Source organism: Mytilus californianus, unplaced genomic scaffold (assembly GCF_021869535.1).
Source record: "Mytilus californianus isolate M0D057914Y unplaced genomic scaffold, xbMytCali1.0.p SCAF_14, whole genome shotgun sequence".
NCBI classification, from domain to species: Eukaryota; Metazoa; Mollusca; class Bivalvia; order Mytilida; family Mytilidae; genus Mytilus; species Mytilus californianus.
The window spans coordinates 5407682-5435678 of NW_026262626.1; the positions used below are offsets into that span (position 1 = coordinate 5407682).

General features: G+C 34.1%; 1 protein-coding gene and 1 long non-coding RNA gene across 3 annotated transcripts in view; one reads left to right on the forward strand and one right to left on the reverse strand.

Moving 5' to 3' along the window:
* LOC127724074 (myosin heavy chain, striated muscle-like) overlaps window positions 1–27997 on the reverse strand; it is a 51927-nt gene that overhangs the window by 19274 nt on the left and 4656 nt on the right. The window contains exons 9-26 of one of the 2 annotated variants that reach the window (XR_007992317.1): window positions 27487–27834; window positions 27076–27270; window positions 26721–26808; window positions 25905–26280; window positions 25122–25587; window positions 24468–24823; window positions 23997–24144; window positions 23214–23792; window positions 22695–22891; window positions 22170–22302; window positions 21605–21821; window positions 21107–21347; window positions 20421–20874; window positions 19674–19913; window positions 19245–19445; window positions 18054–18233; window positions 17554–17596; window positions 16912–17148 (exon numbers count right to left, since the gene is read on the reverse strand). Coding sequence is in view for 1 of the 2 variants with exons in the window: in XM_052230922.1 (XP_052086882.1) it covers window positions 17591–17596; window positions 18054–18233; window positions 19245–19445; window positions 19674–19913; window positions 20421–20874; window positions 21107–21347; window positions 21605–21821; window positions 22170–22302; window positions 22695–22891; window positions 23214–23792; window positions 23997–24144; window positions 24468–24823; window positions 25122–25587; window positions 25905–26280; window positions 26721–26808; window positions 27076–27270; window positions 27487–27834 (4425 nt within the window). In the remaining variant the exon portion in view is untranslated. Of the gene's footprint in view, window positions 1–16854; window positions 17149–17553; window positions 17597–18053; window positions 18234–19244; window positions 19446–19673; window positions 19914–20420; window positions 20875–21106; window positions 21348–21604; window positions 21822–22169; window positions 22303–22694; window positions 22892–23213; window positions 23793–23996; window positions 24145–24467; window positions 24824–25121; window positions 25588–25904; window positions 26281–26720; window positions 26809–27075; window positions 27271–27486; window positions 27835–27997 lie in introns of those variants that run through there. The other variant, XM_052230922.1, reaches the window with a different exon arrangement.
* Window positions 1266–5504, forward strand: LOC127724076 (uncharacterized). Its single transcript, XR_007992318.1, has 2 exons — window positions 1266–1543; window positions 4877–5504. It is a non-coding gene; the product is annotated as an uncharacterized LOC127724076 (long non-coding RNA).

A 27997-nucleotide genomic window follows, 5' to 3' on the forward strand; every position in this document is an offset into this window, starting at 1 on the left:
AGAGACAACAACTCGACCAAAGAGCAGAAAACAAACAAAGGTCACCAATGGGTCTTCAACGAATCGAGAAAATCCCGCACCCGGAGGCGGGCTTCAGCTGGCCCCTAAACAATAATGTATACAAGTTCAGCGAAATGGACGCCACACTTAACTCCGAAACATACAAATGAACCATTATTTTAAAAAAACACACAAGATTAGAAAAAGCTAGAGGTTCCTGAGTTGGGACAGGCGCAAAAATGAGGCAGCCGGTTTAAACATGTTTTGTGCGATCTCAACCGTCTCCCTATACATCTAGCCAATGAGGAATAAACAAATACACAGCAAAAGCAGAGTAAAACTCAGTCCGATATTAGAATAGTTTCAGAAGAAACTAAGCAAAATGACAATGATTAACATTCATTAACAAAGGACTATACTGGCAGTTACTGACATACCAACTCCAGACTTCAATTAAACTGATTGAAAGATTATGTCTTCATCATATGAAAATCAACCACAATCCCTCCCGTTAGAGGTTTAGTATCATGCCATCATAAACTTTTGAACAGATATATCATGTTAAGGAGGGGTATTTGCGAAAAATACCAGTCGAGAGAATGTTAAATTTCACGAGCCGTAAGGCGAGGAAAATTCATTCTCAAGACTGGTATTTTTCGCAAATACCCCTCAAGAACATGCTATATCTGTTTAAGGTGGCTCACCCCAATAAGGACCCCCGGTAGAATTTTTTTATTTTCACATATTTTGTAGATTTTTTTATGCTGAATCCAAAAATGCAAAGAAAAAAGGGGGTCACCAGGCTCGTTTTCTCCTCAAATGGAAGCGAAATGTGCGATTTTGACCCTATTTCCAAACTTTTACACCCTTTCAACAATAACGACTACATCAAATTCAAAGACTTTAAGAACCATGTCAGTATGATTATTATGTGAAAAAACAATTAAATTTGAAATGTAAACGTTCCCCTTGGTTGTTTTAGACTTAAAAATCTTTTTATTTTCAGATTTATGTCTAAATTTGGCATTTTTTAATTTCAGTTTAAGGCTAAAAATATTGGTTAAATCGATTTTTCGTAAAATTTCCCCGGTAGATTTTTTTTAAAAACGGATATGTCAAAGCTATGGACTTTTCGAGCATTTTAAGGTAAAATAAAATGGGGGTCACCTGGCTTTTAAAAAAGTTACGAGCTTTTGTTTAACCCCTCTACCCCATGAGGTCTGATTTCAATGCACTCCATTAATTACTTTATTGTGATTTTTTTGTTAATGTCTTTAAATAAATAATGTTTGTAATTATATCAATGGACGAAAGCTGAATATAAATGTGATGAACATTTTACTGTTTGTTATAAAAAAGCGAAATTTTGATTATTTTGTTGAAATACGGTAATTTTGTCTGGCGCGAGTTGCTTCCCTCTAATCTGGCGTCATAATCGGACAACAGAAATTTCAGGGTCGCCATTGCTGAGCAGCATACTGCACTGATAAATACGACCATGTGCATGAATAACAGACATAGTGGCGAATAGACAACGATGAAGGTAGAGTCATTACATAAGAAAACATAGATTTTAATATATTAGACAGCCAAATGTTATCAGTATCACGAAAAATACAAAGTGGGGGGTTATCTCAAAATACTCGATACTGTAGAAAATCACTGCGGCTGAAACCTTGCATGGGCTAAATTTCTGTTCTATGTATAATCGTTATGGCTGGTATCTTATTTATGTGTTTACTTGACCCTTAACCTGTTAACTGGCAAGTTTTGAACATGTATAGCCTGTTTTGAAAAAATATTCGTGTCAAAGAGGAGGGGATGGTCATTTTCAGCATCTCATGATCATGATGATCTGCGCTATCGTTAGCGTCAAATCAGTCTTGATTTTATATCGTCATTCGTAAAATCTAATTCGTAGCCACGTTAGGGAGCTACCATTTGATTTTTATGGGGGGGGGGGGGGGGGGCTAGGATGAAAAATGTTGTCCTGCTTTTTTTTTTTAGTTGTAATCTCTGTCCTGCCTTTTTATTTTTTTACTCTATTCGGTCCTGCCTTTTTTTTACTAGTTTATCCTGAATTTTTTTACACAAATTGTCATCCTGCTTTTTTTTTTTACCTGTGTTGCTCATCCTACCTTTTTTTTTTACTCCAAATTCCTGTCCTGCCTATTTTTTCAAATTTCATCCTAGCCCCCCCATAAAAATCAAATGGTAGCTCCCTTAGGGTCAAATGAAGTTAAATATTTATCGTTAGCGTCTATAATGACTAGTAAAACAGGTTGGGAACAAACCCTCTACATGGTGTTTATACCTGTATACTGAGAGGAATAATCCTTCTATAGAGGGATAAAAGAAGGGTATTTTTGTGTAGACTGGATTTAAAGCAAAATAGGGCAGAATGGCATTTTCTAGTTATATTTGCTATAATCTATAGCACTATATATGCATCAATTATTGCACTTTACTGTATTCTGTATTTCTTTACCAAAAAATGGCCTGGGATGCCCAGTTTTCTGCTAAAGTGACAGAACTTGCAATCTATTGTATACCTATCTGAACACCTGATCAACAACAAAAGGGACATGCAGTTGACCTTTAAATTTTATGTTAAAACTAACAATAGAAATTCTGTTCAGTGAGGCATAACTGAGTGGAATTTACCTGATCATCACAGCTTTCAATTATGGTGTACAATAGATTGTATATTCAGTCAGTTTAGCAGTAAACTGGGCATGTGAAATGAAATTAAGTACATCAATTGGTGCATCAAATGTAGCAGGTTACTGCCATAATAAGTAGAAAATGCCATTCTGCCCTATTTTGCTTTAAATCCAGTCTAAACAAAAATTCCCCTCTATAGAAGGATTATTCCTCTATACAGGTTTAAACACCAGTGGCAGATCCAGGGGGGGGGAGGGGGGGTTTCCGGGGGTTGGAACCCCCCCTTTTATTTGACGATCAATGCATTTGAATGGGGACATATAGTTGGAACCCCCCCTTTATCCTGGGTTAGGAACCCCTCCCCCCCCTTTTATAAATGGCTGGATCCACCCCTGAAAACCATATAGAGGGTTTGGTCCCAACCTGTAAAATGGGGTACCCCATAACTTCCCTCGGACAGGGGTTCATGATTACCACTCCCTATCCCCAACTCCCAATTCTCTTCCCTTTTACTCTAAAATTTTCTCACCTAACTTCTACTTCCATCCCCCTTGCTCCCAGACAAGAAAATTGCAAAATATATTTCCCAGATTATTCATCCCCCCCTCTTTTCGAATTCTTGTCCTTTCACCCAAAATCATGTTCGCTCCAATTCACGTTCATCCCTTTTACATTCCCACCCTGAGTCTGTTTGTATTCTTCCTTTCATCTAAATCATGCTTTTGTTAGTATAGTTCTATAACAATAAAATAAAGATATATTAAGTTTATTTTTATTGTTTAAAAATAAAGTGACTCACACGAGATCTAAGGTTTTTTTTCTATTTATAATCTTCATAAGATTTACTTCTACCAAATTGGTTACTTATATTTTCACTCCGACCAGGCTAATTAACGGTAATGGACCTGCACATGATACCCCCTTTTCTCGCTTCCTGATCCCTCATTCCCATGTTCCCTTATCCCTGTCCACCCGCTCAAGTAATCCTATAATATATGAACTCAGGGGCATTATTTTCTATTTCTGTTTTCTTTTTACTGATTTTGCTATTTTTCTTTTTTTTTTTATTGTCAATGTGCCTCAAAAAAAAAAAATGAAAATATCAGCATGAAAACGTTAAATAGTGAATATATAATGCGAAGGCATATTTTATAGGACTACCCGCTCAAGGGGTTCGATTGTTTTGTTTGTTTTCTTGAGAATATATAAATGGCCTGATTTGTAAATTATAACCACTACAGTACGAGGCAATACATTTTATTGATGGATTCATCTTGATCACAATTTGTTTACAATTAAACACCCCCCCCTGTCTCTCTTTTGTATAAAAAAATTCATAACGTCAAGTATCAGGTTTAAACATACACGTAGGGCTTATCTTGTTTACCAAATAACACATACATTTGAGTTGAAAAATTCATTATTGTTTTGTGCTTAGTATTTTTAAACACAAAATTTGTTTATCCCATATTCCAAACAGGTTACAAGACACCTCAGCATAATTTGGTTGACGAGGAGTACAAATGTAGCTCAGCTGCATTTTAGAATTTTTAGGCATAGAAATAACTTGTCCCTGGCATCGAAACAGCATGCCCTGAGAAGTCTGTATTCAACATATATATAAAAACAAAATCACTATTTACACTTGCTGTGCATGTAATTTTATTTTGTTTGCTCATTATTGTTGCGACAAATTCTTCATTTTTTTACGCCGTAGTGGAGTGGGCATTAAGTTTTACCCTTGTCTATCTGTACGTATGTCCCAAAATTGGTGTCCGTTCTCTAACTTCAGTTTGCCTCAACCAAATGTTATGAAACTTATACACAATGCTTATTACCAACAAACACAGATCAAGTTTGAATTTTTTTTGGTGGTGTCACTTTTACTGTTCTAGAGTTATGCCCCTTTAAAAAAATGGAAAAATTGCTGAATTTTTTGTTTCTGTTCTCTAACTTTAGTTTGCCTCATCCAAATGTTATGAAACTTATACACATTACTTATTACAACAAAATTCAGATCAAGTAAAACTTTGGGTAGTGTCACTCTTACTGTTCTTTAGTTATGCTCCTTTATAACTTTATATGCAAGTGGGGGCATCATCTGTGTCCCATGGACACATTCCCCATTTATTTAAAATATGAACTACATTATGCTTTTAAATGTCAATCATGGTTGATTTTCTGACAGAATTACTCTGACATTTAATTTCAGGCTTCAAGTACATGTAAGAGGAAGGAGTGATCATTTGTTGTGAAAGATCCTGGAATGTTCAACTTAACTTGGAAACTGTTGGCAAAGAACTGACAGAATTTACACGAGAAGCCAGTATCATCTTGTCTTGCAATTGGGAACTATATGTAAAGTGCAGAAACTTAAGAACAACATTAGAAGCCAAGATCAACAATACTTAGAACTACATGTATAATCAAAGTACTGTCAGAATCCATATGAGAGAACCCAAGATCATCTACACTTGGTGTCTATATGCAAAGTGTTGTCAGAATCCACTTAAGAAGCCAAGATCAACTATAATTTGGAACTATATGCTTTAGTGCTGTCAAAATCCATAAAAAAAAATCCAAGATCAAAAGGACCTACTTTACCTACCTGTCCCAATGATGAATACAGATTATTGAGTCTTATAAAAAACACTGATGAAGAATATTGATATAAAAATAATGAAAATATAGAGCTGATCAGCTAATGATTGTACATGTACATGATGTATACATGTCAACAATTACTAGTATATTAAAATTTACAATGCTAATAAATGTTTTATAAATTTGATCTCATAGACATTTTAGGAATAAAAATCAAAAATGTTTCAAAAAATGAATTTTAATAGAGCTTTTTTGGCTGTCTGTAGTGAATTTTGCTGCAAACACAATTCATGATATGCAAACTGCAATATATGCAGTTGTCTTTAATACAGAAGGTAGCTATGAGATTTGGGAATTTTGGAAATCATAATACCAAGTGGCAGTTGTGGTAAATGCACATGCCTTTGCCTCATCTTTTACCTCACCAACCCCTGACCTAAATGGCCACTTGAATTATTTTACATCATTTGGCATTTGTTTTCCATCCATATGCTATTCAGTTTCTATTTCAGAAGTTATATTTTCTGGATAAAAGGAGAAATAAAATACAGTTTTGTTCAATGAGACAGCAACCAAACAAAACAACCAAAAGAATTATATATTGTCTGGGAAAACTTGTGTCTCACTATTAACTGACAACATTTTTTACCTACTGTAAATTCAGAAATTATTGCGTGCATTTATTATTGCGATTTTTGACAAATGGACTAAATTGCGAGTTTAATTATTGCGATTACAAAAAAAATCTGCATAAAGATCTATAATTCAGTTATCAGAATGCAAGTTCTTATTATAATTTTTGCGATATTCATCCTGTCGCATTATTTGCACTAATAATAACCTCACAATAATTTCTAAATTTATAGTATCACAATAATCCAGATTAATTTTGTTTTGTAAATTTAGATATGCACTCAAATTAATACAGATTGCTACAAAGATCTCAAGCACATTTCATGGATCAGTGATCAAGGTTAAAGTTACCTGATTAGGGTTGTTTATCAGATACTGTTAGCAATAGGTCATTTGTCAATGTCATATTTTTGTGTTTTTGTCTGTTTTTTCTAATACTAAAAGTACATGTAGTAGATAAACTATATGTATGCAATGATTCACAAATGTAAGGAGTACATGTCTGTCTGGCAATTGTCATTGACCACATTTGCATGGTTCATTGGTCAATGGTAAGTCCTCTTTTAACATGCTACATTGTGTAATCAATGGGTTATTATATTTGGTGTATGGTATGATTATTAAATGTATATATTGAAATATTAAGTAAAAAGATGTGATATGATTGTAAATGAGACACTCCACAAGTGACCAAATGACACAGAAATAAACAACTAAATGTCATCATACGACCTTCGACAATGAGTAAAACCTATACTGCATAGTTGGGTATAAAAGGCCTCCAAATGACAAATGTACAATTTAAAACAATTCAAATGAGAAAACTAATGGCATATTTATGTAAAAAATAATGAATGAAAAACAAATATGCCTGTCTTGCAGGGTCTATCTGAACTTAACCTTATGTTCATGGTTTTGTCTGTTACTGGCATACTATATATATGTTTAAAATATTTGGTTGATGGGGTGATTGTAACAGAGGCGGAGGGCCCATTGGTTGATTATATAGGGAATGACTGGAGCAGGCCTCTCTTAGACAGTCACCTCCCCCCCCTTTTCATGAAAAATTCTGGCTCCGCCACTGTGTAAGGCTGGCTTGGATTGGTTTATCTGATCATTTTTATGATCATTGATAATATTAAGTTTTTCTGATACTTGTAGTGAAACTTTATCTTCAGGAATATCAACATAAAACCAATCATGAATGATGATTAGTAAAGCAGGTGAGACATTTCAGCTTGTGCACTCTTGTTAACACAAAAATTATATGGACTGTCGCTAGAAAATGAATGGACAATGCATGCTTGGTATGGACAAAATTCCTCCTTTTTACCATACGAGGCTGCATATTTATCTCGGGTGGGGGAGGGGGCACTTCCTATATTCAAGGTGATGGGACGTGCCGCTGGAATAGGTCACCTTTTCAAGCTTGAAAATATGTGAAAAGGTCGGGAAAACTATCAAAAATATATGATAAGGTCAATAAAGTTTCCATAACTTCTTCGTCTGTCATCTTTCTTGGTGTTCCCGGGTGTGATTTTATCAACCAAATTTTCTCTTTTAAGACTTTGGTATTCTAGTCTTACATTACACTACATGAAACCCAAGCATAATAGGGAAAAGGTTACATTTTTACCTACGCAATATATGAAAAGGTATACATTTTTGAAATATAAATTTTTGAAAAAGGTGGGCCCCAGCGGCACCCCTTATCAATTAAGTATGGAACTGCCCGATAGACTGCGGATGTGTGTCCTAGGCAAAATCCCGACTTGGTCAAGCCAAATATTTTGCGCCGCAAAGCATGTGGTATTGAGGGATAATGGCATATACCGATATATAAGGCCGGAATACTAGTAAGGTCCCGGTTGCTATTGACCAATTTTCTTTCATCTACATGATCAAAGGTTGAAAACTTCAAATTATTGAAATGTCCGGTTTTTTTTCTGCGTAAAACAAAAAATGTGTTGCTCGAGTTCCGTTAGTCTTTTATAATAACTCATTCTTAATCAATTATTTAAGTTTTTACGCTGATATTTCCTCTTTCTTTTTTTAATGCGAATTCTGTTGGCATATTGATAGATACAACAGAAAATAGAAAATTAACAAATAGCAAAATAAGTAAAAGGAAAATATTATAAATAGAAAACATTGGCCACATGTTATAGTACTAGAGTTCCAAATTTCATAGAATCATGATACGAGAAAATTTGTTAGATATTTCCGTGCCCATTATTTGATAAAGTATATAAATCTTTAAATAAAAATGTTATGTGTGACTGTCAAGTATTTAGTCTTTGTTTGAAAATTGTAATGTCCAAAAAAAATTTTGGAAAATAAAAAATACTTAACTATTATCAAAATTTTGCAGTGTTAAAATATTTCCCATACTCCGGAATTGTTATATTCAAAAATCTTTGGCAAATAAAAAATACGTAACTATATATATATTATCAAAATTTTGCAGTGGGAAAATATTTCACATACTCCGGAATAAGATCCCAGCAATACATGGAAATGAAGATATTTCAAGTAAAAAATAGATTTATGACAATAACAAAATGTTAAAAAACGCCAAACGGATACAACGGTTAAAAGCTCATTAGAGCTTATGTTGACTCTGTTTGTACACTTTGCCGACTCTAAATAAAGCTTATTTATTATTTTTTTATTTATTTATTATTTATAGCGTGCAGATGAACCCCGATGCCGTTATACTATAGCATACTATATGGGTTTTACTCGTTTTTGAAAGCCGAAAGGTGACATGCAGTTCACATCGCTATCCTTTGTTTACGGTTAAACATTGCGTCATTGGCAAAATATTTTCATATATATACTAATACATCTAAAAGACATCTTTTGATATATTCAACCAGTATTTAAATGAAAATAGGGTGCGAACGGATCCAAGGGGCGAACGTGTAGGGTGAGAATGTGTTTTTGGAGCGAACGCACCAGATACCGTCGTACAAGTCAATATTTATATTTTCTTTTTTTAAATGTTATGCTTTAATATATCATGTATAATTCTGTCCTTTTTATGTGAAAAATGAACAAACCACTCTGTAGTCCTGACCGTACGTATTGCCTGTTTTGTGGCTTTTGTAGAACGTTTTGCATGGTTTGTTGACATCGGGAAAGGGTGCTTTCATACACGCCCGCGTTCCAATGTCGTCAAAACTATTTTTGAGAAAACCCCTCAAGGCGACCGTTTCCAAGGCGCTCGTCGTTAGTAACATGCGTTAAAATATGCGCACTGTTAAAGGGCCGAGCCACCTTAATTACACCGAATGTTAACGTTCAAAAACGCATTGATGATCGTGACGTTACAAGCGTCCAGTCGGATAGAGTATTTTTTGGCAAATACCATGGCAGAGAGGGTAAAAAAGGCATATCCTTTTTGCATATACCCCGGCGGCGTTAAAAAATGAACGATATTCATTAATAACAGTAAATTGGTGAAAAATACACTGGCTATCAACCAATCAAAACCCAGGATTCTAACATAAGGTGTAATTATACAACAAACTTATCCTGCTCGAAATCCCACTTCCACCTCCCAGTTGTGAGCAGGGGAAGATGGCAGACGGAAGCGGTGTATTTGTTATTATATCAATAAATTATGTACAACTTATATATCTCATGTCTTGTGTTTACCTATACATTGGCACTAATGAAAAAAAAATTGGCGCAAATGAAATAAAAAATTGGTACAATTGAAAAACAATTGGCGCAAATGAAATAAAAAAAACTGGCGCAAATGAAGTGGAGATTGGCGCAAATGCAAAAAGCCGGTCCAGATTTATTCGCCCGTTTATTTTCGAATTATGAGTTCGAATGTCCCTTTGGTATCTTTCGCCTCCCCTTTTTAAGTGCTAAAAATTATTCGGGAGAGAGGCGTGGAAATATGTGAATTTATTATTACTTAGCCTATCTTTTGGAGTCAGATTTATAAGGGTCTAGATGGAATTGCATACTTTAGAAAATGTAGTATGACTATATAAATTATTTCAACATAAGATATTTTTCTTTATAATGTATGTTTTTTTACAGGGAAATAAATTTACACGTGGCTATTGGGCGCATTACATTTGCGCGCATATGAGGATTAAAATGTTTTACGTTTGCGCGCAGCTTTTGATTACATTTGCGCGCATTCATTTTACAGGTATCACATGTAAAAATAAAGATAATTCAACATGAATATGACTATAGTTATTAATTTTGAACATATTTGTAAATTTAAATTATATATTTTTTTCATATTGAATTCTAAAAGAAATATAATGTGATCATGAGAAATTCCTTAATAGCTTAAGTCATACATGTAACTTAATTGCGAATATTTCAGAGGGAATAGCATTCTGATTCCTAATTTTACCAAATAGTGATTGCTTTAGTAAATGATTTAAGGGCCGCTTTAAGTCAGTTTGTAAAGTTACGTAAAGGCACAAACATGGAGTTTCGTTTGCCAGAAACATATCGGTGTGGGGGATCATCAGTGTACGATGGATTTACTTTCCGTATCGACAGAACACTAAAGTCTAGGTATATTTAATGCCGTTGCACCGTAAATTGGTGAGCAGGGGACTTAGACTAACGGAAGGGGTACTTGTACTTGTAAATAGTTGAAAAAAAGAAATAATAGTTCAATGAATAAATTAATAAATAAGTATAATCTACCTGCATTTACCTGTATTAAACTGGGTTTACTATTTAAACTTTAAACAAATGCGCGCAAATGTAATCAAAAACTGTGCGCAAACGTAATGATATTTACGCGAAAATGTAATGCTCCGAAATAAACTGACAGCGCCATGGCAAAAAAAAAGGGGGAAAGGTCAAAAGACAAACAACTGTACACAAAACACAACAAAATATTTCCAACAAATGATTCTCTTTTTGATGTATGCCAAAACATTTCTTTAAATATGGTTAATTTAAAAAATGTTGAATTTTCAATCGGGGCTTAGCATGAAAATGTATACATGTAACATGCTTCAGTCTGAGAGAACACGATTTATTTATTAGTTGTAATTGGCTTTGAACTATCTTTATGTAACTGCGAGTACTCTTATTTCGGTGCTTTGTGTCTATTGTTTTTTAGTAAGTGGTTTTTTGTACATCGTACCGATCTTTTGAGTTAAGCCAATTGCATCAGATTTTTACAGTTTGTTCTTTTGTTGTGCTGATACAATGTACACCACTGTCCTACGGGTAAACGATAAAGAAACTCACAAATTTGGTAGAAAAAAAAAATTCACAGGAAAAAACGTCACACATTTGATAAATGTTTGGGGGGGGAGGGGGGGGGGGGCGGGCGGAAATCACAAATCTGATAGCAAATGATGTAAAAAGGTGCCGCTATAATCTGCCCTGACAGCTGATTGACAGCATAATTTATGTAAATAATATATTGAAGCCATTTCAATATTTTATAACTCTTCTGTTAAATTGTTATAAAAACTTGACAAATACTCTAAAAAAATATATTTTATTTAAAAAATTCAATATATGTACCTTTTAGTCTTAGATGCATGATTTTTTTTATTATTTGTTTAGTGGTTTTGAACTAGCTGTCAGTAACTGCGAGTTCTCTCAGATCTACAGTATATAATTTGTTATTTTCGGAAGGTTGACGAGGGGGCGGAAATCACAAATCTGATAGCAAAGGATGTAAAAAGGTGCTATAATCTGCCCTGACAGCTGATTGACAGCATAATTTATGTAAATAACATATTGAAGCCATTTCAATATTTTATAACTCTTCTGTTAAATTGTTATAAAAACTTGACAAATACTCTAAAAAAATATATTTTATTTAAAAAATTCAATATATGTACCTTTTAGTCTTAGATGCATGATTTTTTTATTAGTTGTTTATTGGTTTTGAACTAGCTGTCAGTAACTGCGAGTACTCTCAGATCTGTACTTAGTGTCTTTTTGTTGTTGGGATGTATAAGTACGCGTCCACGTCCACTCTGTGTTTTTGTTAGATGTATTTCTATTTGTATCCATCTGATGAGGTTAGCCTTTTTCAACTGATTTTTATAGTTTGTTCTTATGTTGTACTGTTACCTCACTGTTCCAGGTTAGGGGAGGGTTGTCGCCTTCAAACGTGGTTAACCCCGCCACATTTTGTATGTGCCTGTCCCAAGTCAGGAGCCTGTAATTCAGTGGTTGTCGTTTGTTGCTGTGTAACATGTTTGTTATGCGTTCATTATTTTGTACATAAATAAGGCCGTTAGTTTTCTCGTTTGAATTGTTTTACATTTGTCATTTCGGGGCCTTTTATAGCTGACTATGCGGTATGGGCTTTGCTCATTGTTGAAGGCCGTACGGTGACCTATAGTTGTTAATTTCTGTGTCATTTGGTCTCTTGTGGAGAGTTGTCTCATTGGCAATCATACCACATTTTCTTTTTATCTTTACTACGTCTTGTTCTCATAATTGTGACTTTTTTTCTTATGACTTTTTATCCGTGACTTTTTCCGTGACTTATTTCCTGTGACCTTTTTTCCTATATTCGTCCCACATTAGGGGAGGGTTGAGCACTCACAAACATGTTTAACACCTCCACATTTTGTATGTGCCTTGTGGCACCGTTAAAGTCCACAATTCCTGTAAAGTCCACAACACCGCTAAAGTCCACAACAAATTTCCGCTAAAGTCCACAACGCCGTTAAAATCCACAAACTATCCGCTAAAGTCCACAAAATGACCTCCGCTAAAGTCCACAAAAAAACACCGTTAAAGTCCACAATAACAAGTTCCGCTAAAGTCCACAAAAAACACCGTTAAAGTCCAAATTGCTTTTTTTTTATTAATCCCGATGGTATAGATCTAATAAAAAGCATGGACCTCTGTTCTTGGAAAGTATTTCTTATCCGCTTGAATTATATTTTTGATAAATGAAAAGGTTCTGATTTATATCCGCATAAAAGATCTTTGTATTGTGATTTTCTATGAATCAAACAGGCAACATTTCTGAAAAGTTATCTAGCTATGGTGCTCTTTTTGTATTTTCTTTGATAACCATTTATACACACTGACATATCTTGGAGTCTATATTTGACATTGAAATTTCGTTTGCAAATATCTTTGCAAATATCTATAAAACATAAGAACGAAATCCATTCAGTTTCTGTTATGCTCCACAGCAGCCAAAACGGTCCCTTATTCCAAAAATAGACTTTAAACCATAATGTCAAATAATCAATACAAAAAAATTGGATGGAGAGTGGTCTCATTGGCACTTATACCACATCTTATTTACACAGGTACATGGGGTCATGATGATGTACCCTGTCCTCCCCATTTTTTACGAGGCAATATTTTGTCAAAGTTCTAATTTCAAGCCATTTGTACAAATAACGTTTACCTATCTATTCCTGGTCATCTATACTGATGTTTTTACTTATTTGTGCTGTTTTACTATCCAGCTATTTTTATATCGGCAAACTATATAAAAGTTGAAAAAATAGCTGGAGGGGAGTGCAGGATACATTATTATGACCCCATGTCCATGTGCTTATGTTAAGTAACAATTTAATTAAAACTAGCAAATTCGAATTATATGTCGAATTTCTTGTCGGTGCTCATGTTTTTAAACATCAACATAAAAAAAAACATTATTAATAACATGTCCCGAGACTTTTGCTCTATATATTTATAGTGCTGTAAAAAAAGTGATTATATACAAAGAATAAGAAAAAAAAACAGTACTTGAAGAATGCAGTAATTATGTAATAACTAACGAATTTACTATGACTAGATAACTTTTTAGAAATGATGTCCAAATTGGCCTGTTTGATTCATTGATCGGATTATCATAATACAAAGATCAAATTAATGGAACAAAATCTTCTACAGATACTGTACTTTTTTTTCATTTATCAAACTGATAAAAAATAACTACCAAGAACAAAAGCCCATGCTTTGTATTGTACTACCGGGATAAAAAAAAAAAGCGAATTGATATTTTAATAATAAAAAAAGTTGTGTGGACTTTAACGGTGTTTTTTGTGGACTTTAGCGAAACTTGTTATTGTGGACTTTAACGGCGTTTTCTTGTGGACTTTAGCGGAGGTCATTTTGTGGACTTTAGCGGAAAGTTTGTGGACTTTAGCGGCGTTGTGGACTTTAGCGGTGTTGTGGACTTTAGAGGACTTGTGGACTTTAACGGTGCCACAGTGCCTGTCCGAAGTCAGGAGCCTGTAGTTTAGTGGTTGTCGTTGGTTCATGCTTGTCATATTTGTTTTTCGGAAATTATTTTGTAATAAATTATGGCGTTAGTTTTCTCCTTTGAATTGTGTGATTCTGGCTATTCATCCTCTTCGTGTCAGTACTGTCGAGCAGTAAACCAGGATACCAGGCGAAATGATATTTGAACTGCAGTTGTATAAGCATAGGCATATCTTATTTCCAAGGATATTATTTGCACTTTCAGTCATGGTTCATTGGTTTGCATGTTTTAAGTATTGTCATTTTAATTTCAACATTTTATCAACATTACATACAGGCGAGACATATCTCTGTGTGTCAACATTCAGGAGCCTAGTATTGTGTTTTAAAGGCTTTGGGTTTTTTATGGGGGGGGGGGGTTAATTCTTGATTTCCTTTAATGTAATATTTAATTTCCTTTCACCCAGGATGAAATAGTCCCGTAATGAATTTGGCTATTTTCATATATTGTTAAAGAATATATTGTTGAGCTCTAGATGTCATATTGTTATTTTTGTAACTTGGGTTGACGTCTCATTGGCGTAAACCACACATCTCCTTTCATTCACATTTATATGGAAATCATTTCCGATTGCTGAATGAAAAAATTACATGACAAACAATTGAAGATTCCCGAGGCAAATTCACTCCCAAGAAAAATATACTGGACCAACATCGAATTTTCAACAGTTAATTCTCACATTTTTGTTGTAAGAGTATCTGCTGAAGATTGAAATACATGATATGTGCTATTTTTTTTCTACGTCATTTGGTCTCTGGTGGAGAGTTCAGTCTCATTTTCAATCATACAATACCACATCTTCTAATTTTTATATTGTACACCATTTTATTTTTCTTATCTGTAATTTTGAGGTCAAGAGTTCCAAATAACACCACCACCCTACGAAAAATAATGATGACACCTTACAGTTTATGAGGGATAGGGCTTACAGAATAGAGATTAATGGACAAAATGTGCAGAATAAAGGGCAAAAAATATAAAAAAAAATATAGAAAAATAGACTTAAAAATACAGAATAGAGAACAATGGACAAAATAAATAAAGAATAGAGAAAAATGGCCGAAAAAAATAAAGAATAAAGAAATGAAGGACCTCCCTATCCAGACCCTCGTTTATTCAGTGGGGGATACAATATGGAACTTTTCATTGAGCACTTTGTTTTATCGACCGGCTTGTGACAACTAGTCAGACTGACCACTCCCAGATTAGGTTAACGGGTTAAGTTTGCTGTCCCATTATTTCAACAAAGTTTGGTTTTTTTTTGTACCCATCTTTTGAGTTAAGCCAATTGTAACTGATTTTAACAGTTTGTGCTTATGTTGTCCAGTTACACCACTGTCCCAAGTTAAGGGAAAGGTTGAGCGCTCACAAACATTATTTTTGTGCATGTCCCAAGTAAGGAGCCTCTAGTTCAGTGGTTGCCATTGGTTCATGTCTGTGTAATATTTGTTTTTCATCAAATTGAGAATGGAAATGGGGAATGTGTCAAAGAGACAACCCGACCAAAGAGCAGAAAACAGCCCAAAGGCCACCAATGGGTCTTCAACACAGCGAGAAAATCCCGCACCCGGAGGCGGGCTTCAGCTGGTCCCTAAACAAAAATGTGTACTAATTCAGTGAAAATGGACGTCACACTAAACTTCGAAACATATAAATGAACTAAAATTAAAAAAAACATACAAGACTAACAAAGGCCTGAGGCTCCTGACTTGGAACAGGCGCAAAAATGCGGCGGGGTTAAACATGTTTTGTGAGATCTCAACCCTTTCCCTATACCTCTAGCCAATGTAGAATAAACAAACAAGCCAATGTAGAATAAACAAACACACAGCAGTAAGCACAGTAAAACTCAGTTTAAAAGAAGTACGAGTCCGATGTCAGAATAGGTAACAGAAGAAACTAAGCAAAATGGCAAATGATACATGAATTAACAAAGGACTACTAGCCGTTACTGACATACCAGCTCCAGACCTCAATTAAACTGGTTGAAAGATTATGTCTTCATCATAGACTGTTTAGTTATAAGTTAGGCCGTTATTTTTCTCGTTTAAATTGTAACTTGTTTCATATTTTTCATGTCGGTGGGGCCTTTAAAGCCGACTATACGGTATTGGTTTTTTTTCATTGTTGAAGGTCATATGGTGGCTTATTATTGCGCATATCCACTTCATTTAAACTCTGGTGGATAGTTGTCTAATTGGCAATGATACCACATTTCCTTATTTTTATAAATTAACTGTATATCACATTGCATACACAGTTCTTTAGTGAGTACCTTTATACAAGGGAAGTACAATCAATAAATCATCATTCATTATTCGTGAAAAAGACATTATTTATATATCAGAGGTTTTTTGGAGCACAGGAGAACATCCCCGGTTTTTGTGGAGTTCGTGTTGCTCAGTCTTTAGTTTTCTATGTTTTGTTTTGTATACTGTTGTTTGTATTTTGGTTTTTTTTTTTCGTTTTTTGCCATGGCGTTGTCAGTTTATGTTCGACTTATGAGTTTGAATGTCCCTTTGGTATCTTTTATTGTTTTCCATTCGTTTGATGTGTTTGAGCTTTCGATTTTGCCATTTGATAAAGGACTGTTCGTTTTGAGTTTTCCTTGGAGTTCGGCATTTTTGTTATTTTACTTTTTTCTCCTCTCTTTTATATCTTATTTCTTAAATATTCCATCAGGTTGGTGAACGAAAACACAGAAGTTTGATCATGTATATTTATTTGCAGGACTAACAAAAAATATCGTTGTAACACAAAACCTAGAAAGGTCATACAGACAATAATTATACACTTACATGTCAATGATCGTTGTAAAGCTATACTCATGAATGGAATTAATAAATAAATAAATAAATAAATAATCCAATAAGTTAAAAGTTCAATATACAAGTTCTCATTTATAACGTTCATTTCACATGTAACTACACAATAGTCTTCTTCACTCCCTGGCTGTGTCACAGGATAAAGGGTAAATCAGAGTTGTCTCCCGTCCTAGTCTGAAAAAATAAAGAAATTTAAAAAAAACACTGATTTGTAATATAAATACAATTATTTCAATACTTATGTACAATATAAACAAAAGGAGATATAGGTATTTGAAAATAAGACGGCAAACCAACGACACAAAAATAAAAAAAAAACACACTGCAATAAGATTTTTCAACACCCGACGCTGTTTCTGGAGGAACCCCATATCAGGTATGTCGAAGTCTTAAGTTTAGAGAAAAAACTTATATGTCAACTTTGCAACGTTAACTTGTTTACTCATTTAAACAAGAATTGATTTTTCATATATTGTTTGATAATAACTAAAAATTTATAGTACTTCTATTGGCATGTAAACTATGTTGCTTTATAACTGGTCAAATAAACGTCATTGTCAATTAATATTTCATAGTTACCTTTAATATCCATATGTCACTTTGAATGCAGCACATCTTACTTCTGTAAAAAAAAAGAACGGAATGTAACAATTTGATAAAAAAATAATTACAACCCCGTTTATAAATCATTTCATGTGGAGCCAAACATTATATGTATAAACGTATCAACATATAATGTTAATAATAGCCATGCTCTTGTTTCGAGATGTTTAACTTTAGCTATTGGTAATAATAATTTTGTTTTCTTTTTCATGATCGAATACTCATTGCATCTTAACCCATTGGCATTTTTTTTAATTCAACAAGTATTATCTAAATGTTATTTTTCAATGTATATATATTACTTTGATTTGTGATTTTGTTTTTGATTTTGGTTTATCTTGGAAATTACAAATCAAATTTCATTGTCGACGCCCGGCGAATAATCTTCAATTAATAAAGGATCGCTAGAAACTGAAATAAGAAGAACAATTTTCAAAGATAAAATAAAATATAATATAACTAATAATACTACTTACTGATGGGCTCATTCTGCTAATAGATACACTTTTGATTGTTCTAGTACTGGAAACTGAGCTACGGTTTTTGGAACGAAGTTTTGTCAGGGATGCTTCTGAACTCTCTGCCCTCTCTTCAGCATCTTCAACTTCGCTTTGGGCTTTGCGGTATTTAGACAGATTAATTGCAGCAATTTCTTCCTGAAATTGAAGAGTAAAAGTAAAAATTTCAGTAAAAATCTATTATATTGTTTCAGATAAACTTTGTGGGAATCAACTTGACATGACTTGGTGTAAAATAGCATGTATACATGTTGCACTTTATAACCTATGAACGTAATCTAGCCGATCCGACAAATGATACCAGATGACCATTAATTAGCCTTGATGGTGAATACACTAATTGTTCTATGTTAGTAACAATTAAGCAGCCACAAGCGTTAATGTATATACACTAATTAGTAACCAGATAATTAATTGATGTCCAACATACTTATTATATATATCATCAGTACCACAGTATGTGCTTGTACTGCAGAACGAACTTGTATAAACATTTCCTTTTAAGGACAACTCTATACGATCATCAATCAGTTATGACTGACCTTTTTTTCCGAAACACTTTGTGCTTCTGTGCTCTCTTGTTCTCACACCTTTCTCGTGTGCATAGAGACACTTTCATAGCATATCTTGTTTATATTCTTAATAAACCATTACGTTACATTTACTTGTGAATCAGACCTGGGAATCGCACATTTTTTACATTTACGTTGTCTTTACAATCTGACCTGAGTTTGGAAATTACCAAATATACTAACTTATAACCTTGCACTATCGATAAGTTTTTAAACTTGACAAAAATTTGATAATACTTAAATTGTATACCTTAGTTTTTCTTTGGAATGATTTTAGAATTGAAAACTACAACATTCGGAAACCACAAAATTTTGTTTTTCATTACAAATGATTTAAGATTCAAAGTTGAGAAAAACATGTATCAAAAAGGCGAAAGATACCAAAAGAGTCATTCAAAACTCATAAAACGAAGTAAATCGGACAATGACAAAAAAATAAAAAACAACGAAAAGACAAGCAAGTCCACAAAAGACTGCATAGAAATCTAAAGACTTGGCAACATGAACTCCACCAAAAACTAGGGGGAAGGGGGTTGATCTCAGTTGCTCCGGAAGGGTAAGTAGATAAATAACTTACAGCTTCCTCGACTTGACGTTTGTATGTCTTGACTTTGCATTGAAGTTTGTCCATCATGTCCTGAAGTCTTTCTTGCATCTTGCGGTCTTCATCACATTGGAAGGCCAGTTCCTTCATTCTGCGGTCAGCCTTGCGCATATTTTTCTGTGTTTCAGCATGGCGACGTTGTTCATTGTCCAATTCGCTCTCCAGATCCCGGACCTGATGAAGAAATAGTAATCATAATAATTTATCCCATTTCAATTCTATTGACAGTATTTGTTTGATAGCGGTGTAGTATCACAGTCTATTTTTTTAGTTACATTAATTAAGAAAACAATTAACTTGTTATATTTTTTAAATAATGCAAATTTGAAAAAAAACACGTTGAATTATGCCTGGTTTCAAAATTCCTTATTTCCTGCTTTTTGCTACTGTGATGTGACTTACTCTCTGTTCCAACTTGGCGATGACTTTCCTGCCTCCTTTCACACCACTTGATTCTGATTCGTCGACTCGGACGTGTAATTCCTTGATGGTTATTTCCAAAGTCTTTCTGATTTTCTCGACCTGAGAACTGTGTTCCTGTTCAGCTCTGAGTTCATCAGCAATTCTTGCGGTATCCATAAGGGCTCTCTTAGCACGGTCATCGGCAGCCTTGATCTCGCTTTGAAGTTCATCAAGATCAGCCTAATTAAGCAAGTAAATAAAGCATATGAAGTATATATATATTGTCTCATCGAATTCGACTTCAAGCATAATTGCTTAGAAGTTTTAATTTAGATATTGAATATCGCTCACTAATTACGCTATGATTTACTTTGATTTGCATTTAAATCATTTTAGTTTGTACAAGGTAAACCACTTTTTGTTTTTGAAATAGTTGAATAAAATAGTTATATTATATTTTACATTCCAAAATAGTTATATTATAGTTAACGTTCCAAAATAGTTATATTATATTTTACGTTCCAAAATTGTTATTTTATATTTTACATTCCCAAATTGTTATATTATATTTTACATTCAAAAATAGTTATATTATATTTTACATTCCAAAATTGTTATATCATATTTTACATTCCAAAATAGTTATATTATATTTTACATTCCAAAATTAATACACATGTAGTTATATTAATTTCACATTCCAAAATAACTGTCTGGTATTTGAAATATAAATACAAAAGTGCTTACAGACATGGCTTGCATATCTCCTTCGACCTTTCTCTTCTGAGCTTGTGCTGAACTGACTTGAGCGGCCAATTCATTGATGCGATCTTGTGCTTCATAGAGTTCACCTTCAGCCACCTTCCTTGCTCTCTCAGACTGTTCAAGAGCTGATCTGACTTCATCGATTTCGCTGATGAGAACGTTGCATCGTCTCTCAGTCAGAACGTAAGATTCACGTGACTCATCACGTACGCGTGTCTCTGATTCAACCTTTCTGTGGAGTTCTTGAATTTGAATGACATATCTCTTAACATTCTTTTCAACCTCGGCCTTAGCTCTGGTTGCTGTATCGAGTGCCATCTCGAGTTCGTTGATGTCTTGTTCAAGCTTCTTTCTGATCCTGTGAGCCTCAGCTTTGCCCTTAGCCTCTGCCTCCAGGCTGATTTGCATGGATTCAAGAGCTCTCTGGTGGTTGCGTCTGCAATTAAACAAATATGCATTAAAGATATGAAAATCTTTGTTTGCTAGTTTTAAAGCATTGAACTTCTAATTTTGACATTAGTTTAAAAATGACAAATCAAGAACATTCATAATAATTTAACTCTTATCATCATAAATTATTTTAAAAAAACGTACTTTTATGACAGAAAGTCGGAAATCCAGAGCAACAATTTTTTTAAAATAAGTCAGATTTTTTTTTTATAACATACCGAGTATTTTCAAATTCTTCTTCTTTCTCTTGGATTCTTCTATCAATGTCTTGTCGGACGGTAGAAATTTCCAGTTGAACACGCATGACCTTAGCCTCTTCCTGTTCCAAAGAGGACTCGGCTTCTTCCAAAGCAGCTTGGAGCTCTTCCTTCTCCATCTCAAGACGTCTCTTAGCCTTTTCGATCTCATGGGAGCTTCGGCCACCATCGGTTAGTTGGTCAGTTACCTCACGGATTTCATCTATAAACATTTTAGTAATACCCATTATAATCTTTTTATTTACTTTTGCTTATTCTATGAATTGATTTAAGGTCCATTCGGGTTCGAAATAAAATAATGAAAACAAACATTACAAATTTGCATACATCACTGAACATTTAAGGATGAAATTTAAATGACTAGTGGTTAAAATTCAATATGCTTACTTTAAAAATAGATTCACCAGCTTTTAAATTCATATATTTAAAAAAAAAAAGATGTGCATTCGTGTTGCTTACCAGCAAGATTTTTGTTTTCTCTTCTCAGAGACTCAATTGTATCATGGGACTCTTCATACTGAGCTTTAATTCTAAAGAGTTCAGCAGAGTAACTGCGGGCCTCGTTATGAGCAGTATCAACCTCGATTTGGAGTTCTTTAACTTTAACAGTCCATTCTTGGATTGTCCTGTCAAACTGTCTTTGCTTCTTTTCTACAGTGCTTGAGCTAACATTTGACTGTAAAAGTAAAATAAGAATACAAAAGTTGAAAAAAATGTATTCATATAATGTTTTCAATTGTTTTCAAAATAATAGTCAATTATCAAGTAAAAATACATATGGATGTGGTAGGATTACCAATGAGACAACTATAGGTCACCATACGGCCTTCAACAATGACCAAAACCCCATACCGTAAAGTAAGCTATGAAAGGCCCCGACATGACAAAACAATTCAAACGTGAAACACTTTTTTATTTTGATCACTTTTTTTTTCAAACGGGAAAATCATGTTTATTCTATAATTTTTTTATTTGGCTTCTGTTAAAATAAAAATATTACACAAATCTTTGCACTTATACTTACACGTTCAACCTCAATAAGGAGGTCGTCAAGTTCTCCTTGAAGTCTGTTTTTAGCCTTCTCCAATCCACTTGCTTTAGCATTAGCCACTTCAGCTGCCTGTTCAGCCTCTGCCAACCTTGAAGCAAGCTTGCGTCTGAAAGGACAAACATTGTCAATAAATAAAGTTCGCTTAACAATGGATTGTATTTATCTATAGTGTTTAACAATGGATATAATAATTTACAACAGACTGTTTTTCTCTATAGTTCTTTCAAATGAAATTATAACAAAAATACATGACTTCTTCCACGGACACTATTAGAAAATGTTATTGCAATGAAACAAGATGGCTGTCACTGTGGAACACAGTTTAATATAAGGCTCTAAGAGGGAAACATATAACATATTGTGGGGCACATCCAATACAACTACTGTAAGAGATACTAACACTTATAACACAATTACTATCCACACTGATCTGTGTCCACACTTGTTACAATAAAATAAAAACGAAACTCATTCGTCCTATTAACTAAAAAAACATACTTTGCATCTTCTAACTCGTCTGTTTTTGAGGCACCCTCACTCTCGTATTTAGATCTCCATTGTTGTGTTTCGTTCTTTGCTCTTGAGAGTTGGCGTTGGAGATCACTCTTTGCCTCCTGCTCTTCTTCAAATGCTTCACGAACTGCATCATTGTCAGCACTCAAGTTTCTTATCTCACTCTGGAATTTCTGGCGTATCTATATGAATAATAAGTTCTTTCATTTACCAGCAAATATTCAACATAAAATCGATCATTCTTAGGTAACACAAAACAATTCTAGCCGGACGTAGATTAAAATAATGAATTGGGATAAAGTTTTAAATAGTTAGTAGATAAATGCTATAAAAGAAAAAGTTTGGCAGTAATTCATTGTGATAAACAAACTTATCATAGATACCAGCTTCAAATTTTGTAAACCAGACGCACGTTTCGTTTAGAAGCAAAATAGCCAATCTTAAGCATCCATTTGTATGGTGACATGAAAATATATTTTACATGTTTTATAATTAAAAACTTACCCTTGTTTCATCTTCAAGTGAACGTCTGGATTCTTCCAATTGGTGGGTAAGGGAAGTTTTGTCCTTGGTCAATGTGCCAATAACATGTTCAGCATCTTCCAGTTGTCGATTGACTTCAGAAACTTCACTCTGAAGTCTGGATTTTTGTGTATTGATTTCAATGATGGTTCTCTGGGTTTCTTCCACTCTGCTGTTCATTTCAAAGATTTGGGTTTCCATCTGTTTGGCAACCTTGTCTGACACGCCCTTATTTTTCATGGAATGAGAAACTTGACCTTGGATGTCATCAAGTTCGCGTTTAAGATCTTTTTTCTCCTTTTCTAATCTTGATTTCAGTTTGTTCAATTGGTCGATCTGGTCAGCCATCTCGTTGGAAGATTCTTGTTGTTTCTTTCTAAACTGAGCAACTTGAGACTCATTTTGTAGTGTCATTTCCTCCATTTCACGGCGGAGTCTTATCAATTCTTGTTCACGTTTCTTGTTGAGATCAACTTGGGCCTGAGTAGCACCGCCTTGTTCTTCCAGTTGAGAACTGAGCTCGTCCAATTCTCTAGACAGGTCAGAACGTTGTTTTTCAACCTAAAACAAAGAAATACTGTAAAATGTAATGGCTTGCTCTGATTCATAACATAGTTTATCTAAAAGTTTATAAATATATTGACTTCTTTGATGAAACGAATAACAACCAGTTTTTATATTACCTTTAGAGAAATATGATTATTCAACTGACTTAAATCTTAAACATAATAACTATTATAATGTTAGAATTCAACATTGACATACTTTAGCTCTTGCTGCTCTCTCGGCGTCCAATTCTTCTTCCAATTCCTCAATAATTTGTTGTAGATCCTTTATTTTCCTGTTTTGTTGGGCATTAACTCCTTCACAGTCCTCGATTCTAGAATTCAAACTGTTTATCTCGGCATCCTTCCTAAAATTTAAATTAATGGCACATTCATTTAAAATAAAATACAGAGAGAACTAATTTGACATTAAATTTTATTCTGACAAAGAAGTAAGACCAAACCAGTGTCATATACTAGTAACCCAATTTTACTGCATAAAAACACCTTCTTATATTAACTTATATGAATTGTAGGAGCCAGAGATGTATACAAAAAACTATACATACAAATGAAGGTAAAAAGAATAACCGAACATTGCTTAAGGTCATCTTCGCCTAAGGGATTGGAACCTTATATATTATTATTATCATCATTGAAATGTAGGTAACAAAAGATATTATGTACAAACCTCCTGTTGGCTTCTTCCATTTCTCTCTTGACACCTTCAAGTTCGTCTACAACTTCTTGTGTTGCCTTCAAGTCCTGTTCAACCTTACGCTTGGCTTTCTCAACATCGCCTCTGATTTTCTTTTCCCTCTCTAAGTTATCTTCGAACTCGTCAAGAGTCTGTTCAAGTTTTGATTTCAGTTTGTTGAGATGGTTGACTTTGTCTTCTTCCTTCTGGAGATCTTCCATTGTCTTTTTGTTAACCTCTTCCAAGTGTTTCTTTTCTTTATTCATTTTGCCAATTTTTTCATCTTGTTGTGCCATCTCACCTTGGAGAGTCTTGATTTGGCTTTCCTTGTGAGTATTATCTTGTTCAGCCTATAAAATAAAATCAATATCAAAATCATTATCCGAATCGGACCAAGAAACCTGAATCTTATGATATAAGTAAAAACAAAAACTTTAATAAATTTTTCGGATTATACTAACAAAGCCTAGTGTCATGCCTTCATACTGCAAAATATGCTATTTTCTATAATTCAGCATTTATTGTTCCGTTGGTTGATAAAGTCAAGCGTTTGATTTGTCAGGTTCTATGGAATTCACCCTTTTTCAAATTTGCATTGGAGTTCGGTATATTTGTTAAAACATTTTCAGGAATATAAATCATGCTTACCTTAGTCAAGGATGTTTCGAGATCTTCAATGTCTCTCTTCAGCTCGGAATTTTCACCTTCCATTTTCTTCTTTAAACCTTCTAGCTCAGCAGCAGCATCTTCCTCATCAAGCAGACGTTCGTCCATCTCTTTCATTTGTGATTCGAATTCAGCCTTCTGTTGGATAAGTTGTTCTACTCTTTGTTCAAGGTCGATGACATTATCTTGCTCAGATTGCAGTTGTAAGTACATGTCATTCTTCTGTTCCAACAATTCAACGTTCTTAATTTCAAGTTCTTTCTTGACCTTTTCAACCTTGGTTAGATCCTCTGCCATTTTGTTCATCTCTTCGAGTTTCTTCTGCATTTCTTCCTCCTCACGGGCAATGTTCAGCATAGGTTTGACCTTGGCATACATCTTCCACCAGGTCCAGTTGCGGAGCAATAACCATTTTCTGATGTTACGCTGGATGACAGACAGACCAACTCTGACATACAAGAAAGTATGTGTGTTAAAGGTTTTGTGAAAAATTGAAGATAGGGTATACAGAAAGGTAAGGATATTTTGCTATATCATTTTTGTCTTGTTTAAAATGTGTCAATAAAAACTTTAGGCATTTTTTAAAAAGCAGACAAAGAAATCGTATAGAAGCATAAACATATTTTTGATGACTTTTATTACAATCTTTTTAACTTCAAAATACTAATTATGAAGAAAGAAATAATAATATAATAAACATTTGAATGTCAGTATTTTCTTTTATTTCAATGATTAAAATGGTATAATACAACCATTAGTACTAACCTCTGATCCTGAAGTTTCTTGTATGCCTTCCTGATCAAAAAGGCTCTGACGTGGGCTTGCATCATAGAAATGATTGCACCTAGACGTTCATCACGCATGCCTTCTAGGTTTCCAAGAACACCGGCTTTGAAGAAGACTTTAGTTCCTCCAAGTTTGTATTCTGCTGGATCAAGCTGCAAAGCCAACAGTACCTTTTCTGTGACAACCTTGCCGTCAACAAATCCCTGTGGAACGGCACTTGCAGCGAGAATTGAGTATCTTTGTTTGAACTCGGCATATATTATTCTGCTTGGGAATCCTTTACGGCAGATACGGATACCTTCGAGTACACCGTTACATTGAAGCTGGTTCAATACCAAAGAAGCATCAATAAGACCTGGAAACAATTCAATAAACAAGTGTTAGCTTTCCAAAGAAGAACACAACGCTAAATGATTTCTCTCTTGGTGATAATCTTAATCGCGTATATATATTTCCAACTGAGAAAATTTAAAACATTTATGAAAATATTTCAACATAATCTTATATATTGTCATGAAATTCAATAAATACGTACACATGAATAATTTTCTGTATCTGTAAATTTTTAAATTATTCTTGTATTGTGCAATTTGATTCTGATATTATTGAATACTTTTTTTACTGGGTATAGGACATAAGAAGCACAAATTGATATGACCATTTAAGATAATCGATACAGACTTTTTGAATTACTGGTAAAGAACTGATTTTTTTGTTGTTGTTTGAACTCTGGTGGTTAGGCATTCGGGCAATCCATTAAGACGTTCAATGGCATAGAGTATGGCAAACACTTACCTGGTTGTTTCAGTTCGTTTGGAATGATACATCTGACGAAATGAGGATGGGTGGCGTACAAGTTCTTCATCAATTTGTTCAGAGATTCCTGTGAAAATGAAATTGATATTGTCAAAAATCAATAATGAAATATTTTATCTCAAGAATTAAAAAAAAACCCTCAACAATGGCTATATTTCAAGTGTTATGATGGTTTTGATTTATAACTAGATCTAAACAGACGATTTAAAACGTACAAATTAGTATAAAATTCTGATTGTAAAATAACATTTACAAATAAAAGATCTCCAATGAGTATTTGATATTTCAAAATTAAGGAGCGAATTACGTACACCGTCCCTATAGACTGACTTACCCTGTGTACGGCGGAGATGGTCTGGAAAGCAGATGACTTCTTCTTCTTCTTGGGTCCACCAGCTCCTTCAGCGGGTGTTTCTGCTGCAAAGAGGGTCTGGACTAAGTGCTCCTTTGATTGTTGCAACAATGCTACTACAGTTTCGTTGATGGGATCCTTGTTTTTGTCCAACCATCCCTTGAGGTTGTATGGTACCTTTGATATTAGAGATAAAATAATAACTTTATTTCAATAAATGTATCAACTGAAAATAGAAAAGAACACGGATATATGTTGTTCTCCATAAAATTGGTATGTCATTAAATTTTGATTTTCTTTTTTATATATACATGTAAATGGTATGTCATTTAACGTTCTCATTAAAGGTTTTGCAGCTTCACAGAAATGTTTTTTTACTATTTTTATACTTACAACTCCTGCGTAATGGTGGAGTTCAAAGTCGCCATTCTTGCCCTTGGATGCCTTTCCTGGTTTTGTGAAGTTGGGTGATTTACCCATGTGCTGGCCAAACATCATTTCTTTCAAGGACTTGTCATCAGCCTTAGGGAACATGCACTGTTCTTCAAGGATAGACAAGATACCCATAGGCTTCTCAATGAGATCGATGCAGGCTTGCAAATCCATACCAAAGTTGATAAACTCCCACTGGATTCCTTCTTTCTTATACTCTTCTTGCTCCAGTACAAACATGGTGTAGTTAAAGAACTGCTGAAGTCTCTCATTGGTGTAGTTAATACACAACTGTTCGAATGTGTTGAACTGCAAAAAAAGTAAATTAATGAAATACTTGCGTATATGCAACCGTCTTCCATTTCATTTCATTTAATCATCAAGAAGAAGACTAGAAATAAAAAGGCTTTTCTTTTAATATATTTGGTTATTTTTTTAATATTTTATGATGTTGTTAATATATCCTTTACTT